Below are 20,134 nucleotides of genomic sequence, written 5' to 3'. Positions count from 1 at the left end.
GTCCAACTTGGAAAACATGGTTGCCCCCTGGAGAGGTTTGAAAGCCGAGGAGAGGAGTGGTAGAGGGTAGTGATTCTTCACCGTGATATCACTGAGGCCCCAGGAGTTGATACATGGATGCAGGGTCTTGTCCTTTTTTCCCACAAAGAAGAACCCTGCGCCGGCAGGGGAGGCAGAAGGACGAATGCTGCCAGCAGCCAGAGTCCTCAATGTACTCCTCCATGGCCTTGGTTTCAGGGCCAGACAGGGAATATAGCCGCCCACGAGGCGGTGTTGTGCCCGGGAGGAGATCAATAGCACAATCGTTGGGACGGTGCGGAGGGAGGGAGGTGACGCGAGCCTTGTTGAACACCTCCTGGAGGTCCTGGTATTCCGCGGGAATGGCGGAGAAATCCGAGGATTTACCAGAGCCTGCAGGAGAACGTCCCGGGGCAGGCTGCGCCGCCTTAAGGCAATGTGAGTGGCAGAACCAGCTCCAAACCAGGATAGAACCAGTGGCCTTCCATAAGGCTCTGAAGTAGCTCCTCATGTTTTTCAATGGTGGCTCCCTGCAGGGAGACAGTGTTGTGGAGCCGGTCCGAGGCTGCTGGGTCAGTCATGGCCAGTTCGTACTATAACAACACAGGGCGAGACCCAGATGCAGACACAAGAGGCAGATTGTTCGAGCCTCTGATATTTATTAGAATACAAGGTGCAGGATATAGGCAGGTCGAGGACAGGCAGAAGTTAATTTACCAGGTCAGAGTCAACAGACAAACAGAGAACACAGGTTTAAATACATGGGCAAGATGGGTGACATTAGGAGGGGGGTGGAGACAAGCACAAAGACAGGTGAAGCAGTTCAGGGTGTGACAGCTTCCCACCAGAATGGGCTTTAGGTGGGGCAGATGAACCTGTAGCCATATTACTTCAACAGTATTTAACATGATATCCTCTCTAAGCTTTACAGGAAAGTGGTTCTGAATATAAATGGCCACACCTCCACCTTTGGCATTTCTGTCTTTTCGGTAGATCTTATAACCATGTATTGCTACCACTCTATCATCAAAGGTATTATCTAAGTGAGTTTCAGAGATTATATGAGAGAATATGAATGTCATCTGTTACTAGCAAATTATTGATTTCATGAACTTTCTTAAGATACAAATGTTAACGTGGCTATATTTAGCACTTTTCTGGGATGCTTGATGTTTTTTTATTGCCTCAGTCTTCTGAAAATCTAACCCTAGGATAGTTTTATTTTTCAACGGGTCTATTACGCAAATTGTAATGCCCAAGACACACCAGAATGGCTTTCCTGGAGGGGTTGAGTGTTCCTGAATGTTCCAGTCTCCATTCTGACTTAAACCTGCTTTAAAAAACAGAGGCAATGTTTTAATATTGCTGTCCATCCATAATTTCCAAATTTACTGAGCTTAAGCAATTTTAACAAAAACTATGTATATACTGTACACTGAAGGTATTACACATTAGAAACACCTTCCTAATATTGAGTTGCACTCCGTTGTTGCCCTCAGAACAGCCTCCATTGGCCAGGGAATGGACTCCTACAAGGTGTCGAAAGCGTTCCACAGGGATGGTGGCCTGTGACCAGAGAACGCGTTTCCACTGCTCCAGAGTCCAAAGGCGGCGAGCTTTACACCACTCCAGCCGATGCTTGACATTGCTCATGGTGATCTTAGGCTTGTGTGCGGATGCTCGGCCAAGGAAACCCATTTCATGAAGCTCCCTACTAACAGTTATTGTACTGACATTTCTTCCAGAGGCAGTTTGGAACTCAGTAGTGAGTGTTACAACCGAGGACAGACAATTTTTATGCGCTACGCTCTGTGAGCTTGTGTGTCGTACCACTTCGCGGTTGAGCCGTTGTTTCTCCTAGATGTTTCCACTTCAAAGTAACAGCACTTACAGTTGACCGGGGCAGCTCTAGCATGGCAGAAATTTGACGAACTGACTTGTTGGAAAGGCGGCATCCTATGAAGGTGCCACATTGAAAGTCACTGAGCTCTTCAGTAACGCCATTCTACTGCCAATGTTTGTCTTTGGGGATTGCATGGCTGTGTGCTCGATATTTGACCCCTGCCAGCAACGGGTGTGGCTGAAATAGCCGAATCCACTCATTTGTATTTATTATGGATCCCCATTAGCTGCTGCTCTTCCTGGGGTCCGGCAAAATTAAGGCAGATATACAATTTTAAAAACATTACAATACATTCATTACAGAATTCAAAGCTGTTTTATTCTGTTTGTACACACACTAACAGATCAGTCGATAGATTTAATTAATCCTGTGCAAAGAAGAGACTAATTAGGCTATGTGTGCACCACCGGTATGCTGTAGTCCATTTGGGAGAATGAGCGAAAGAGCAGGGTAAAGTAAGCAGACACGCTGGGTTTAATTCAGACAAAGTGTGAATCTACACACATAAAAGATAAATACACATATAAAAGAATCTTTCATGCTTGTCAATTAATGGAGAATTAATGCAAAAATGGCGATGCGTTCACTGGTTCAGACGCGGCCCGTTCTAATCAATGATAGCCACCGTGCTTCTACACCTGCATTGCTTGCTGTTTGGGGTTTTAGGCTGGGTTTCTGTACAGCACTTTGAGATATCAGCTGATGTAAGAAGGGCTATATAAATAAATTTGATTTGATAATAAAATCACATATCACCACGTATAATGTGCTCAGAATGTGTAATTCCAATTTAACATAGATTTTTTTGTTGGTAATTCAGCAATGTTTTAGTGACGTGTGAATATCTGACCCAGAATGTTGTCAAATTATGAACTTTTTGTTAAATAATAATGTCTATTTTTTTCAGTTCTTTTAAAATTGCCTTTTTGGAGATACAAGGTTTCCATCCGACAGTGACAATATTACTGTTTTAATGTTTGATTTGTCTGACCTCCCTGTTTCCCATCTCTCATTCTAGCTACATCTTCAGACAAAGCTGCACACGACTGGGCCAGTGGGCCATTGGCTACGTCACCAACAACGGGAACATCCTGCAGACCATCCCCCACAACAAGCCCCTCTTCCTGGCCCTCATCGACGGATGCAGGGAAGGCTTGTACGTAAAAAACCTGGGAATTAAGTTCTTCACATTGTATTTTTCTGTAGCACAAGTTGCATTCCATCTAAATTCGAATAAAATTTATCTAGCTGACGCGTTCAAAATATACTGAAAATATCCAAAATATCTAATCTATACAGCTAAAAACAACAATGCAATGTCAAAACAAGTTTTCATTGAGTTTAAAGGAAGTGTGCTTTATCAATTTTCCTGAATTTGATAACCGTTACTTTGGACAAAATCAAGACGTCAATATTCTTGTATAAAAAATCTGAGCAAATTTTGAATTTGCGATTATTCGTGATTTATCACACCACATCCTGTGATTAAGTCAATTAAATGTTTTTATCGTTTGACAGACCTAATTTAAATACATGCATATTTAAGATAAAAAAAAAAAAAAAACTTACATTGGGGCAAAAAAGTATTTAGTCAGCCACCAATTGTGCAAGTTCTCCCACTTAAAAAGATGAGAGAGGCCTGTAATCTTCATCATAGGTACACTTTAACTATGACAGACAAAATGAGAAAAGAAAATCCAGAAAATCACATTGTAGGATTTTTAATGAATTTATTTGCAAATTATGGTGGAAAATAAGTATTTGGTCACCTACAAACAAGCAAGATTTCTGGCTCTCACAGACCTTCTTTAAGAGGCTCCTCCGTCCTCCACTCGTTACCTGTATTAATGGCACCTGTTTGAACTTGTTATCAGTATAAAAGACACCTGTCCACAACCTCAAACAGTCACACTCCAAACTCCACTATGGCCAAGACCAAAGAGCTGTCAAAGGACACCAGAAACAAAATTGTAGACCTGCACCGGGCTGGGAAGACTGAATCTGCAATAGGTAAGCAGCTTGGTTTGAAGAAATCAACTGTGGGAGCAATTATTAGGAAATGGAAGATATACAAGACCACTGATAATCTCCCTCGATCTGGGGCTCCACGCAAGATCTCACCCCGTGGGGTCAAAATGATCACAAGAACGGTGAGCAAAAATCCCAGAACCACACGGGGGGACCTAGTGAATGACCTGCAGAGAGCTGGGACCAAAGTAACAAAGCCTACCATCAGTAACACACTACGCCGCCAGGGACTCAAATCCTGCAGTTCTAGACGTGTCCCCCTGCTTAAGCCAGTACATGTCCAGGCCCGTCTGAAGTTTGCTAGAGAGCATTTGGATGATCCAGAAGAAGATTGGGAGAATGTCATATGGTCAGATGAAACCAAAATATAACTTTTTGGTAAAAACTCAACTCGTCGTGTTTGGAGGACAAAGAATGCTGAGTTGCATCCAAAGAACACCATACCTACTGTGAAGCATGGGGGTGGAAACACCATGCTTTGGGGCTGTTTTTCTGCAAAGGGACCAGGACAACTGATCCGTGTAAAGGAAAGAATGAATGGGGCCATGTATCGTGAGATTTTGAGTGGCTGGGTCTTTCAGCATGAAAATGATCCCAAACACACCGCCCGGGCAACGAAGGAGTGGCTTCGTAAGAAGCATTTCAAGGTCCTGGAGTGGCCTAGCCAGTCTCCAGATCTCAACCCCATAGAAAATCTTTGGAGGGAGTTGTTAGTCCGTGTTACCCAGCAACAGCCCCAAAACATCACTGCTCTAGAGGAGATCTGCATGGAGGAATGGGCCAAAATACCAGCAACAGGGTGTGCAAACCTTGTGAAGACTTACAGAAAACGTTTGACCTCTGTCATTGCCAACAAAGGGTATATAACAAAGTATTGAGAAACTTTTGTTATTGACCAAATACTTATTGTCCACCATAATTTGCAAATTCATAAAAAATCCTACAATGTGATTTTCTGGAGAAAAAAAAATCTAATTTTGTCTGTCATAGTTGAAGTGTACCTATGATGAAAATTACAGGCCTCTCTCATCTTTTTAAGTAGGAGAACTTGCACAATTGGTGGCTGACTAAATACTTTTTTGCCCCACTGTATTTTCTGTGTATTTTTGTATTTTCAAATATATTTTAGTATTTGTATTTATTATGGATCCCCATTAGCTGCTGCTGTCCAGTAAAAATTGTGGCAGGAATACAGTTGAAGTCGGAAGTTTACATACACCTTAGCCAAATACATTTAAACTGAGTTTTTCACAATTCCTGACATTTAATCAGAGTAAAAATTCCCTGTCTTAGGTCAGTTAGGATCACCACTTTATTTTAAGAATGTGAAATGTCAGAATAATAGTAGAGAGAATGATTTATTTCAGCTTTTATTTCTTTCATCACATTCCCAGTGGGTCAGAAGTTTACATACACTCAATTAGTATTTGGTAGCCTTGCCTTTAAATTGTTTAACTTGGGTCAAACGTTTCGGGGAGCCTTCCACAAGCTTCCCACAATAAGTTCGGTGAATTTTGGCCCATTCCTCCTGACAGAGCTGGTGTAACTGAGTCAGGTTTGCAGGCCTCCTTGCTCGCACACGCTTTTTCAGTTCTGCCGTCACATTTTCTATAGGATTGAGATCAGGGCTTTGTGATGGCCACTCCAATACCTTGACTTTGTTGTCCTTAAGCCATTTTGCCACAACTTTGGAAGTATGCTTGGGGTCATTGTCCATTTGGATGACCCATTTGCGACCAAGCTTTAACTTCCTGACTGATGTCGTGAGATGTTGCTTCAATATATCCACGTAATTTTCCTCCCTCATGATACCATCAATTTTGTGATGTGCACCAGTCCTTCCTGCAGCAAAGCACCCCCAAAATATGATGCTGACACCCCCTTGCTTCATGGTTGGGATGGTGTTCTTCGGCTTGCAAGCCTCCCCCTTTTTCCTCCAAGCATAACGATGGTCATTATGGCCAAACAGTTCTATTTTTGTTTCATCAGACCAGAGGACATTTCTCCAAAAAGTATGATCTTTGTCCCCATGTGCAGTTGCAAACCGCAGTCTGTCTTTTTTATGGCGGTTTTGGAGCAGTGGCCTCTTCCTTGCTGAGCGGCCTTTCAGGTTATGTCGATATAGGTCTCGTTTTACTGTGGATATAGATACTTTTGTACCTGTTTCCTCCAGCATCTTCACAAGGTCCTTTGCTGTTGTTCTGGGATTGATTTGCACATTTTGCACCAAAATAAGTTCATCTCTAGGACACAGAACGCGTCTCCTTTCTGAGCGGTATGATGGCTGCGTGGTCCCATGGTGTTTAAACTTGCGTACTATTGTTTGTACAGATGAACGTGGTACACCTCCAATTGACTCAAATGATGTCAATTAGCCTATCAGAAGCTTCTAAAGCCATGACATCATTTTCTGGAATTTTCCAAGCTGTTTAAAGGCACAGTCAACTTAAACTTCTGACCCACTGGAATTGTGATGGAGTGAATTATAAGTTAAATAATCTGTCTGTAAACAATTGTTGGAAAAATTACTTGTGTCATGTACAAAGTAGATGTCCTAACCGACTTGCCAAAGCTATAGTTTGTTAACAATACATTTGTGGAGGGGTTGAAAAACGAGTTAACGACTCCAACTTAAGTGTATGTAAACTTCCAACTTCAACTGTATACAGTACATTATATTACATATTTTTTACTTTAAAATACATTTTACAACAGATTTCACAATACATTAAGTATGTGCCCTCAGATCACTACTCTACTAAAACACACAATCCAGGTGTACGTGTGTGTACAGTGCATTAGGAAAATATTCACACAGATCTGGGGAAGGGTACCAAAACCTTTCTGCAGCATTGAAGGTCCCCAAGAAAACAGTGGCCTCGATCATTCTGAAGAAGTTTGGAACCACCAAGACTCTTCCTAGAGCTGGCCGCCTGAACAAACTGAGCAGTTGGGGGAGAAGGGCCTTGGTCAGGGAGATGACCAATAACCCGATGGTCACTCTGACAGAGCTCCAGAGTTCCTCTGTGAAGATGGGAGAGCCTTCCAGAAGGACAACCATTTCTGCAGCACTCCCCCAATCAGGCCTTTATGGTAGAGTGACCAGCCGAAAGCCACTCTTCAGTAAAAGGCAAATGACTATCAGACCATAAGAAACAAGATTCTCTGGTCTGATAAAACCAAGATGAATCTCTTTGGCCTGAATGCCAAGCGTCACATCTGGAGGAAACCAGGCACCGCACATCACCAGGCCAATACCATCCCTACGTTGAAGCATGGTGGTGGCAGCATCATGCTGTTGGGAGGTTTTTCAGCGGCAGGGACTGGGAGACTACTCCGGATCGAGGGAGAGATGAACGGAGCAAAGTACAGAGAGATCCTTGATGAAACCTGCTCCAAAGCGCTCAGGACCTCAGACTGGGGCGAAGGTTCACCTTCCAACAGGACAACAACCCTAAGCACACAGCCAAGACAATGCAGGAGTGACTTTGAGACAAGTCTCTGAATGTCCTTGAGTGGCCCAGCCAGAGCCCGGACTTGAACCCGATCGAACGTCTCTGGTGAGACCTGAAAATAGTTGTGCAGTGACACTCCCCATCCAACCTGACAGAGCTTGAGAGGATCTGCAGAGAAGAATGGGAGAAACTCCCCAAATACAGGTGTGCCAAGCTTGTTGCATCATACCCAAGGAGACTTGAGGCTGTATTCGCTGCCAAAGGTGCTTCAACAAAGTACTGAGTAAAGGGTCAGAATACTTATGTAAATGTGATATTTCAGTTTTTGTGATTATGGAGTATTGCGTGTAGTTTGATGTGAAAAAAACAATTTTATCAATTTTAGAATAAGGCTGTAACGTAACAAAATGTGGAAAAAGTCAAGGGGTCTGATTACTTTCCAAATGCACTGTATGTTATGTCTGTGTGACTCTTCACAGTCCTCGCTGTTCCATAGGGTGTATTTGTATCTGTTTTTTAAATTTGATTTCACTGCTTGCGTGAGTTACTTGATGTGGAATAGAGTTCCATGTAGCCATGGCGCTGTGTAGTACTGTGCACTTGTCAGCTCGAGGATTTGATCTTGCAACCTTTTGGTTACTAGTCCAACGCTCTAACCACTAGGCTAACCTCCGCCCGTTTTGGAGGTGTTCAGAACAAGGTTAAGGGGAGAGAAAGCTTGTTGGACACTAAGAAAGTTTTGTTGTAGTGCATTTAACACAAAATCCAGGGAGGGGCCAGCTGAGTATAAGACTGTATCATCTGCATATAAATGGATGAGAGAGCTTCCTACTGCCTGAGCTATGTTGTTGTAAATTGAGAAGAGCGTGGGGCCTAGGATTCAGCCTTGGGGTACTACCTTGGTGACAGGCAGTGGCTGAGACAGCAGATTTTCTGACTTCATACACTGCACTCTTTGAGAGAGGTAGTTAGCAAACCAGGCCAAAGACCTGGTCTTCTGCCCTCCCGTGTCACTTTATACACAGGTGATCTTTGCAAAACATTGAATCACATGGTTTATCTGTTTCTATGTGACCACGATAACTTCAGAAAAAAGTTGACTACAAATACAAAGTTGCCAATGTCTTTGCAATTGATACAAACAAGCGACTAGGGCTGGGTGGTATACCTTATTTTAAGATATACTGGTATTGATGCACGGACCGGTTTGGGTTTTTACTTTACCTTCTATAACGGTATTTGAATGTTTGGTTTGTTAAATGTGATATGTCGTGTATAAAGTCAATTTTTATAATTTATTTTGATACTTGAAGCACCTCTCTCCATTCTCGCTCTCTCTCTCGCTCTCTCTCTCTCTCTCCACACAAACCTAGCCCAGCCCCCTATCACTCAAAGAGCGCATTTGTTGTTCCTCTGACCACGATACACTTGCGTTCAGTCTCTGCATGGTCATTGCCGCACATGCAACATTGATGACGTCAATGCTGTTTTCACTTTGCTTCTTAATAAAAATCCATTCGCGTTCTGTTACACTATTAGTTTGTGTTTCTTACATCTGCAAACAGCTTGTTTGTCTTTTCTTAGTACGTTGTGCCAAAATCTTGTCAGCTGCTAATGCTAATCGCTAATGCTAATGGAAAGGTAGCTAATAAATGTACTGATCAGAGCAAACATAACTAGCTATACAGCCTGATAATACCAGTGATGGTGTAGACCTACAGTACCAGTCAAAAGTTTGGACACACCTACTAATTCAAGGGTTTTTCTTTATTTTTAGTATTTTCTACATTGTAAATAATAGGGAAGACATCAAAACTATGAAATAACACATATGGAATCATGTAGTAACCAAAAAAGTGTTAAACAAATCAAATTTATTTTTGATTTTAGATTCTTCAAAGTAGCCACCCTTTGCCTTGATGACAGCTTTGCACGCTCTTAGCATTCCCTCAACCAGCTTTTTTTTGTATTTTATTAGGATCCCCATTAGCTGTTGCAAAAGCAGCAGCTACTCTTCCTGGGGTCCACACTATCGCTGCAGAATGCTGTGGTAGCCATGCTGGTTAAGTGTGCCTTGAATTATAAATAAATCACAGACAGTATCACCAGAAAAGCACCCCCACACCTCCTCCTCCATGCTTCACGATGGGAACCACACATGCGGAGATCAGCCATCCACCTACTCTGCATCTCACAAAGACACGGCGGTGACTCAAATTTGGACTCATCACACCAAAGGACAGATTTCCACCAGTCTAAAGTCCATTGCTCATGTTTCTTGGCCCAAGCAAGTCTCTTCTTCTTATTGGTGTCCTTTAGTAGTGGTTTCTTTGCAGCAATTCGACCATGAAGGCCTGATTCACACAGTCTCCTCTGAACAGTTGACGTTGAGATGTGCCTGTTACTTGAACTCTGTGAAGCATTTATTTGGGCTGCAATTTCTGAGGCTGGTAACTCTAATGAACTTATCCTCTGCAGCAGAGGTAACTCTGGGTCTTCCTTTCCTGTGGTGGTCCTCATTAGAGCCAGTTTCATCATAGAGCTTGATGCTTTATGCGACTGCACATGTAGAAACTTTCAAAGTTCTTGAAATTTTCCGGATTGACTGAAATTCATGTCTTAAATTAATGATGGACTGTCATTTCTCATTTCTCTGCCATAATATGGACTTGGTCTTTTACCAAATAGGGCAATCTTCTGAATACCACCCCTACCTTGTCACAACAAAACTGATTGGCTCAAACGCATTAAGAAGAAAATAAATTCCACAAATGAACTTTTAACAAGGCACACCTGTTAATTGAAATGCATTCCAGGTGACTACCTCATGACTACCAAAATGTATGTAGTTCTGTCCTTGAGCTGTTCTTGTCTATTAATGGTCTGTTATGTCATGTTTCATGTTTGTGTGGACCCCAGGAAGAGTAGCTGCTGCTTTTGCAACAGCTAATGGGGATCCTAATAAAATACAAAAAAAAGCTGGTTGAGAGAATGGCAAGAGGGTGCAATGCTGTCATCAAGGCAAAGGGTGGCTACTTTGAAGAATCTAAAATCTAAAATAAATTTGATTTGTTTAACACTTTTTTGGTTACTACATGATTCCATATGTGTTATTTCATAGTTTTGATGTCTTCATTATTCTACAATGTAGAAAATAGTAAACATTTAAGAAAAACCCTTGAATGAGTAGGTGCGTCCAAACTTTTGACCGGTACTGTATGTTTGGACTGCAATTCAGGTTTTATCTGCCTGTGTTATACACTGTGACATAAACGAAACCTTATTATTTTTGCTTCTACTACAGATCTGCAAACATTGACGGGGTAGGGAGGGAATTGGGGCCTGCAATGCAAGTGCACATTTTGGGAGAAAGGTGGGGAATTGGGATGTAGCCATTTACTCCGTTTTATTTCCTCTCTGTCTTGACTGCTCAGGCGACGAGGGATGATTACCTCTGTAAATGTAGTTTGATCTCTCTCGCCACGCTTGGGTGGTTTCGGTTCAGAGCGCCTTTGGGAGGCGAGCAAAGGTGGCCCACTTCTGCAAATATTCTAATGGAGGATTCCTAGGATACAATTATGCATGAAAGCACATCAGGCTCACTGCCTGTCTGTGTCGGTGGACAAGGCAGTCAGATTATGGGGACTCGGTTTGGAGATAGCACTTTATTTGAAGTGTGTTGCCATTACACTCTTCATAGTGCTGTCATAAGAAATGTATTGCGGTAAAATACAAATTGCAGAAACAAATTACCTTGGGCTCCCGAGTGGCGAAGCGGTCTAAGGCACTGCATCTCAGTGCTAGAGGTATCACTACAGACACCCTGGTTTGAATCCGGGCTGTATCACAACCAGACGTGATTGGGAGTCCCATAGGGCGGCGCACAATTGGCCCAGCGTCGCCCGGGTTTGGCTGGTGTAGGCCGTCATTGTAGAATTTGTTCTTAGCTGACTTGCCTAGTTAAATAAAGGTCACAAATGCATTCATGTGCCATGCTCCACGAAACAAAAATATTTCTCCCAAAAAGTATTCTGTGTCAGGATAATGCCGAGTCTCTATTAAAGTGGTCCTAATTTGAGATGCCATGCAATGTCATTTTTATGACTGTGTTATAAAGATGTTTGATAATGGATGTTAAATTTAGCTTGTTGTGCCTTCTGTGACATCTCTGTGTCGTTCTTAGTTGTTGTCAGCAGTCTGTGTGGAATGCTGTAGTATCTAAGCTGTCTCTCTTCTGTCCTCAGTTACTTGTTTCCGGACGGACGCAGCTACAACCCTGACCTTAAAGGCTTGTGTGAACCCACCATCCATGATCACATTAAAGTCACACAGGTCAGTGTGTGTGTGTGTGTGTGTGTGTGTGAGAGAGAGAGCGAGAGAGAGAATATTGCATTTTTGCAAATTGCATTTTTGTCCCATCCAGTTTTATAATTTCACTGTGATACAAAAAGTGGCGCCGGTGTGCTTTAGGCCCATGCGGGCGCCTCAAAGCCCGCCGGACAGGCCGTTTTGATTCTACAACAATTGTTTTCTAAAGCCAGTGTGGTATGTTGAATTCGTTTTCTTCCTATGAATTTGGCTCTAGCGTTGGTTTGGGCTATTAGCTATTACGAACCCATCACTGAAAGCTAACACTCGCAGGAACATGTGTGTGTGTTCTGTTTTCCTCTAAAACGCTCACAGATCGCACAGGACTCGTTAGAAGGGAAAATCGCACAAAATGATTGGGGGGGGGACATAAATTGAATGCAATTGTGATCGTCTTCCTATGAATTTGGTTCTAGCATTGGAACGGGCTATTTAAGCAATAAGGCACAAGATGGAGTGATGGATCAGGAATACAGTCACAGGTAAATGGCGTTGTGACTGTATTTACCTGTGACTGTATTCATGATGCAGCACTGACTCAAGTGCCTTATTGCTTTTATAAAACATTTACCAACATATTAAAACAACAATGAATGACACATTTTCATTAAAAACGTTATTTTGATAAGTAAATTCATACAATTTCAATCTTCCATCAGAGGAAATAGTCCGGACAGGTCTTTAGTTTGTTTGGTCATGTTGCTACATGTTTTATAAAAGCAATAAGGCACTTGAGTCAGTGCTGCATCATGAATACAGAATTGGTCAATCCAGTCATTAATTATTTTTGTTAAAATCTCTTAAGGAGTGTACCTTTTTTTTCAAAATGACAACCAAATCGAACTGCCTGTAGCTCAGGACCTGAAGCAAGGATATGCCTATTCTTGATGCCATTTGAAAGGAAGCACTTTGAAGTTTGTGGAAATGTGAAATTAATGTAGGAGAGCATAAAACATTAGATCTGGTAAAAGATAATACAAACAAAAAAAAACTGCGTTTATAATTTTTTTAAATCATCTTTGAAATACAAGAGAAAGGCAATCATGTGTTATTGCAGTTTAGGCACAATTTAGATTTTGGCCACTAGATGGCAGCAGTGGGTGTGCAAAGTTTCAGAATAAGCCAGTGAAGCATGGCAATACTAGACAATATTTTGTATCAAGTCTTCCCAAATGTGCCGAATTGGTCAATTGATACATTTTCAAGTACGTGACTACAGAGAACATACAAAATTATATGGTAATACAACATTTAAGTTTACACACTCCCAGGAATGTCATACATGATGGATCATTAGCTTATACTTAAACTATGCTACATTTTATTTCTGGGACCCTCAGGATGACAAATCAGAGCAAGATTACTGAATGTGAGTACATTATTTACCTTCAGAGTTGAATGTATTAAACCAGTTGCCGTGATAAAAGTTCTGTTGTTGTGCACTCTCCTCAAACAATAGCATGGCATTTCTTCACTGTAATAGCAAATGTAAATTGGACAGTGCAGTTAGATTAACAAGAATGTAAGCGTTCTGCCCATATAAGACATGTCTATGTCTTGGAAAGGTTGCTGTTACTTACAACTGTCATGCTAATCACATTAGCGCACGTTAGCTCAACCGTCCCGGAATAGGAACACCCATCCTGTAGAGGGATGGTCTTCCGTTCTAACAAAAGTGGTTGCTTTGCAGGCTGACTAACGTTCTTGTCACATCCTAGCTAGCTAGCCAACTTCAGCTAACTCCGTCACGTCAAACATTGCACCTGGAATGACAGCCCATTAGCTGCATTTTCGCCTGTTTGAGCTTATTTTCTATTGTCATTTACTTGGATATATCCATAATAATGATGATGATGCGTGATTTCGGCCTGGCTCAGAAAAAGTTTAGTCTTGTCTGGACACCCGTTCGCTCTCTATTGTATTTGTATTTATTATGGATACCCATTAGCTCCTGCCAAGACTTCCTGGGGTTCCGGCAAAATTAAGGCAGTTATACAATTTTAAAAACATTACAATACATTAATTACAGAATTCCCAACACACTTAAGTGTGTGCCCTCAAGCCCCTACTCTACTACCACATATCTACAACACAAAATCCATGTGTACGTGTGTGTATAGTGAGTATGTTATCATGCGTTTGTATGTGTCTGTGCCTATGTTTGTGTTACTTCACAGTCCCTGCTGTTCCATATGGTGTATTTTTACCTGCTTTTTAAATTAGATTCTACTGCTTGCATCAGTTACCTGATGTGGAATAGAGTTCCATGTAGTACTGTGCGCCTCCCATAGTCTGTTCTGGACTTGGGGACTGTGAAGAGACCTCTGGTGGCATGGATTGTGGGGTATGCATTGGTTTCCGAGCTGTGTGCTAGTATTTTAAACAGACAGCTCGGTACCTTCTGCTTCTCAACACCTCTTACAAAAACAAGTAATGAGGAAGTCAATCTCTCTTCCACTTTGAGCCATGAGAGATTGACATGCATGTCATTAATGTTAGCTCTCCGTGTACTTTTAAGGGCCAGCTGTGCTGCTCTGTTCTGAGCCAACTGCAATTTTCCCAAGTCCCTCTTTGTGGCACCTGACCACACGATGTTATGCGACGAAACTAGGGCCTGTAGGTGCGACAAAACTAGGGCCTGTAGGACCTGCCTTGTTGATAGAGTTGTTAAGAAGGCAGAGCAGTGCTTTATTATGGACAGACTTCTCCCCATCTTAGCTACTGTTGTATCAATATGTTTTGACCATGACAGTTTACAGTCCAGGGTTACTCCAAGCAGTTTAATCACCTCAACTTGCTCAATTTTAGTTATGAGATGTTGTTGAGGTTTCGGGTTTTGTGAATGATTTGTCGCAAATACAATGCTTTTAGGTATTGGAAATATTTAGGACTAACTTATTCCTTGCTACCCATTCCGAAACTAACTGCAGATCTTTGTTAAGTGTTTCAGTCATTTCAGTTGCTGTAGTAGCTGACGTGTATAGTGTTGAGTCATCCGCATACATAGACACACTGGCCTTACTTAATGCCAGTTGAATGTCGTTAGTAAAGATTGAAAAAAGCAAGGGACCTGAACAGCTACCCTGGGGAATTCCTGATTCTACCTGGATTATGTTGGAGAAGCTTCCATTAAAGAACACCCTCTGTGTTCTGTTAGACAGGTAATTCTTTGTCCACATTATAGCAGGGGATGTAAAGCCATTACACATAAATTTTTCCAGCAGCAGACTATGATCGATAATGTCAAAAGCTGCACTGAAGTCTAACAAAACAGCCCCACAATCATTTGATCAATTTCTCTCAGCCAATCATCAGTCATTTGGGTAAGTGCCGTGCTTGTTGAGTGTCATTCCCTATATGAGTGCTGAAAGTCTGTTGTCAATTTGTTTACTGTGAAATAGCATTGTATCTGGCCAAACACAAAGTTTACTAAGGGTTGGTAACAGACTAATTGGTCTGCTATTTGAGGCAGTAAAGGGGGCTTTACTATTCTTGGGTAGCGGAATGACTTTAGCTTCCCTCCAGGCCTGAGGGCACACACTTTGTGGTAGGGTCCAGGGGAGTTTGCATTTCAAAAGTGAAACAAATCTTCAGAGGTCGGACAGACAGCCAGCTTATATTACCCCAGCTGTACCAAACTAAATGCTAGGCAACAATCATGGGGAAATAATGTGCGAGTTGAGATAAATAGAATTAGATGCAAATTCGTATGATGGTGAAATTCTTATGGTAGTGCAATGATAATTCAGATGGAACTGTTAGCAGGCATAGTGTGCCTGTAACGGCCAATACAGCACAGCTTGGAATGCTGCTCCTCCAATCAGCATCTAGGATCCAAACAACCTGTTTTATAATGGCAATTGTGACCGCATCGCAGAAAGCTAAGACTCTCAGGAACATACAGTGCCGTGGAAAAAGTATTTGTTCCCTTTCAGATTTGTGCATATTTTTGACACGGAATGTTATCAGATCTTCAACCCAAACCTAATATTAGATCAATGGAAACTGAGTGAACAAATAACACAAAATGTTGATTACTTATTTCATTTATTGAATTAACAAAAGTATGCAACACTCAATACCCCTGTGTGAAAAAGTAATTGCCCCCTTATACTTAATAACTGGTTGTGTCACCTTTAACTGCAGTGACTGCAACCAAATGCTTCTTGTAGTTGTTGATCAGTCTCTCACATCGCTGTGGAGGAATGTTGGCCCACTCGTCCATGTAGAACTGCTTTAACTCAGCAACATTTGTGGGTTTCCGGGACTTTCCAATAATTGTCTGATGCATTTTAATCATTTCAAAGCGTACTTCAATTAGACTAATTTTGGCATTACCTGATTTGACATGCCTTTGTGTTATTTATAAGGCCAGATTCAACATTTTCATAAAGTACTTTTTACACATTTGTTTCGGATACCCCCAAGAATTCTAAAGTAGAGAATAAAATAGTCTGATGGTCCATGTTATCACCAACTTAAAACAAATATGTGTTAATAGGGAAGTAATATAATAAAGAAAACACTTAGTATTCCGAGGAATTCACTGTACTTCAACATTGTAAAGATCTGCCACATCTGTTTCTGTCTCATCCCTAAAAAGTGGTTATCAACCAGAGCTTGTCAAACCTGATAGACCAACGTCATCACAAAATGCAGCCTAAATCACATGAATCAGCCAATAAGTTCGTCGATAATATGCTGAGGTTATGAAACGATATCTTGTTCAAGTTGAGCTAATTTAACCAAAAACTATGGATAGGGGCAAACTCACCGTGTTCATAATTACATGACCAAATCAACTCAACGACTTGATCTGAAGTTACTTAGAGGTGATTAGGCCACAACTTTTGAACATGGTGAGCTTGTACCCATCACCCTTAGTTTTTGGGTTATTTTGTCTACAATTCACTCAAGTTGGCAGTAGCTTTTGAAACAAATCTGAACAATGGATGACTGGCCCCATAGATCTCCTGGCCCCATAGATTACTTTCTGGGTAAATGACAAAACAAGGGAAGAAAGTAAGGAATTTGTCTGTCGGTCCTGCATTACAGACCAAAATTTGTGATTTTTTAATTTTTATAAAGTAAACCAGTTTCATTTAAGCACCAAAAATTGACAGCTGTGCCATACGGATTGAAAAATAGTTGGGAAGAGATTTTTGATGTACCGTTTCCATGGCACATGGTTTATGAACTAATACACAAAACGAATCCGCCGGATTCAAAACTTAGTTTTTCAATTTAAATTATTATATAAAATTCTTGCAACCAAATAGGATGTTATATACAGTGAGGTAAAAAAGTATTTAGTCAGCCACCAATTGTGCAAGTTCTCCCACTTAAAAAGATGAGAGAGGGCTGTAATTTTCATCATAGGTACACTTCAACTATGACAGACAAAATGAGAAAAAAAAATCCAGAAAATCACATTGTACGATTTTTTATGAATTTATTTGCAAATTATGGTGGAAAATAAGTATTTGGTCAATAACAAAAGTTTATCTCAATACTTTGTTATATACCCTTTGTTGGCAATGACAGAGGTCAAACGTTTTCTGTAAGTCTTCACAAGGTTTTCACACACTGTTGCTGGTATTTTGGCCCATTCCTCCATGCAGATCTCCTCTAGAGCAGTGATGTTTTGGGGCTGTTGCTGGGCAACACGGACTTTCAACTCCCTCCAAAGATTTTCTATGGGGTTGAGATCTGGAGACTGGCTAGGCCACTCCAGGACCTTGAAATGCTTCTTACGAAGCCACTCCTTCATTGCCCAGGCGGTGTGTTTGGGATCATTGTCATGCTGAAAGACCCAGCCACGTTTCATTACATTTACATTTACATTTTAGTCATTTAGCAGACGCTCTTATCCAGAGCGACTTACAGTAGAGTGCATACATTTTATTACATGTTTTTTTTTTTTTTTTTTTTAACATTTTTACATATTACATATTACATTTTTACATACTGAGACAAGGATATCCCTACCGGCCAAACCCTCCCTAACCCGGACGACGCTATGCCAATTGTGCGTCGCCCCACGGACCTCCCGGTTGCGGCCGGCTGCGACAGAGCCTGGGCGCGAACCCAGCCCAGCCTGGGCGCGAACCCAGAGACTCTGGTGGCGCAGCTAGCACTGCGATGCAGTGCCCTAGACCACTGCGCCACCCGGGAGGTTATCCGGGAGGTTTCATCTTCAATGCCCTTGCTGATGGAAGGAGGTTTTCACTCAAAATCTCACGATACATGGCCCCATTCATTCTTTCCTTTACACGGATCAGTCGTCCTGGTCCCTTTGCAGAAAAACAGCCCCAAAGCATGATGTTTCCACCCCCATGCTTCACAGTAGGTATGGTGTTCTTTGGATGCAACTCAGCATTCTTTGTCCTCCAAACACGACGAGTTGAGTTTTTCCCAAAAAGTTATATTTTGGTTTCATATGACATTCTCCCAATCTTCTTCTGGATCATCCAAATGCTCTCTAGCAAACTTCAGACGGGCCTGGACATGTACTGGCTTAAGCAGGGGGACACGTCTGGCACTGCAGGATTTGAGTCCCTGGCGGCGTAGTGTGTTACTGATGGTAGGCTTTGTTACTTTGGTCCCAGCTCTCTGCAGGTCATTCACTAGGTCCCCCTGTGTGGTTCTGGGATTTTTGCTTGTGATCATTTTGACCCCACGGGGTGAGATCTTGCGTGGAGCCCCAGATCGCGGGAAATTATAGTGGTCTTGTATGTCTTCCATTTCCTAATAATTGCTCCCACAGTTGATTTCTTCAAACCAAGCTGCTTACCTATTGCAGATTCAGTCTTCCCAGCCTGGTGCAGGTCTACAATTTTGTTTCTGGTGTCCTTTGACAGCTCTTTGGTCTTGGCCATAGTGGAGTTTGGAGTGTGACTGTTTGAGGTTTTGGACAGGTGTCTTTTATACTGATAACAAGTTCAAACAGGTGCCATTAATACAGGTAACGAGTGGAGGACAGAGGAGCCTCTTAAAGAAGGTCTGTGAGAGCCAGAAATCTTGCTTGTTTGTAGGTGACCAAATACTTATTTTCCACCATAATTTGCAAATAAATTCATAAAAAAAAATAAAAAAATCTCTCATTTTGTCTGTCATAGTTGAAGTGTACCTATGATGAAAATTACAGGCCTCTCTCATCTTTTTAAGTGGGAGAACTTGCACAATTGGTGGCTGACTAAATACTTTTTTGCCCCACTGTATATCGAGGATACAACCGTCTCAGCTCTGCAGATTTTGCTGCGAGGAGACAGAAAGAATCATTAGATAATTTTTGTTGATAATGTCTGTATGTAGCTTGTTTTTGGTCGCATGTTCAGGAATGGCTGAAGAATTGCAACATTTACCTGGAGTTAACTCTACAAATAGCACTGCTGGGTGATCTGAAAAGTCAAAGTCAATCGACCGATAATATAATAATACTCTTAGCAAAAATGTTTACCTTTCATTTACAATCTGTAGAAACTATGAGAATAGAAAGGCTCAGAACGTTTGTGAAACATCACAGCACAATTGAAAAATATATATAAAATATAATTCAAAACTGGATTCAGAGAGAGATGGGAGGGGTTGAATGGAGCTGAAGGATGGGACTAAAAACAAACAAAAGAAAACTCATGTAAAATGTGACCGAAATTTTTTAAATTGAGACTTAAAGTAGAGACTTAGAGCTACAACATGGTATATCATAGACTACAGTTGGGGAACAATGGGAAAGTAATTCTGCTTTGAAAGTTGATAAAGTTGTAAACTCACTTTTGAGAAAATGTCCTTTGGATGTTTTGGTACCACTACTGGAGAGCCCTTCTTTGTCTACACCCATTCAGCATCGTTCACACCCTCTTAAGCTTTAGCCCCACCCACTAACAACAGCAGTCAAGCACTCAAGCTAACTTGCTAGCTAACCAGCTACTTCCAGACACAAATGAGAGAACAGCTCACTGAACATAACTCTCCCTAGCAGAGCTGGTTAGGCTGTTGGTGACTGCAACTGTTCTGTAAGATTTTCAGTTTGTAAATACAGAGCGCTTCGCTCTCCGAGTGTTCAGAGCACACACTGGGCGCTCTGGCCGAACGTTCTGACCTCACAACGGCAGTCAAGCACTCAAGCTAACTGGCTAACATTGGCTAGCTTGCTAGCTACTTCCAGACACAAATGAGAGAACACCCCACTCTGACCATTTTATTGGCCCTAGCAGAGCTGGTTAGGCTGTTTTCATGTTAACTGTGCTGCTAGCAACAATTTAGTTACCTTTTTTTGCCAATGTTTACTGACACCGGCCATATTCAACGGGCGTTGAGCGTTTGTAAATTCATCAGTTATTCTGCGCTCTGGCACTCAGAA

The 20,134-nt window shown here is 41.7% G+C and overlaps 1 protein-coding gene across 1 annotated transcript in view; it reads left to right on the top strand.

Moving 5' to 3' along the window:
- The window catches only part of cblb (Cbl proto-oncogene B, E3 ubiquitin protein ligase), a 201,502-nt gene that overhangs the window by 95,327 nt on the left and 86,041 nt on the right, over window positions 1-20,134 (top strand). Inside the window, exons 7-8 of the mRNA XM_039006030.1 lie at window positions 2,940-3,077; window positions 11,649-11,736. Coding sequence (XP_038861958.1) covers window positions 2,940-3,077; window positions 11,649-11,736 — 226 coding nt within the window. The remainder of the gene's footprint in view (window positions 1-2,939; window positions 3,078-11,648; window positions 11,737-20,134) is intronic.

Source organism: Salvelinus namaycush, chromosome 12, assembly GCF_016432855.1.
Source record: "Salvelinus namaycush isolate Seneca chromosome 12, SaNama_1.0, whole genome shotgun sequence".
Lineage (NCBI taxonomy): Eukaryota > Metazoa > Chordata > Actinopteri > Salmoniformes > Salmonidae > Salvelinus > Salvelinus namaycush.
Note: the sequence above shows the minus strand (reverse complement) of the source record. Positions and strands in the feature narration are given on the sequence as shown.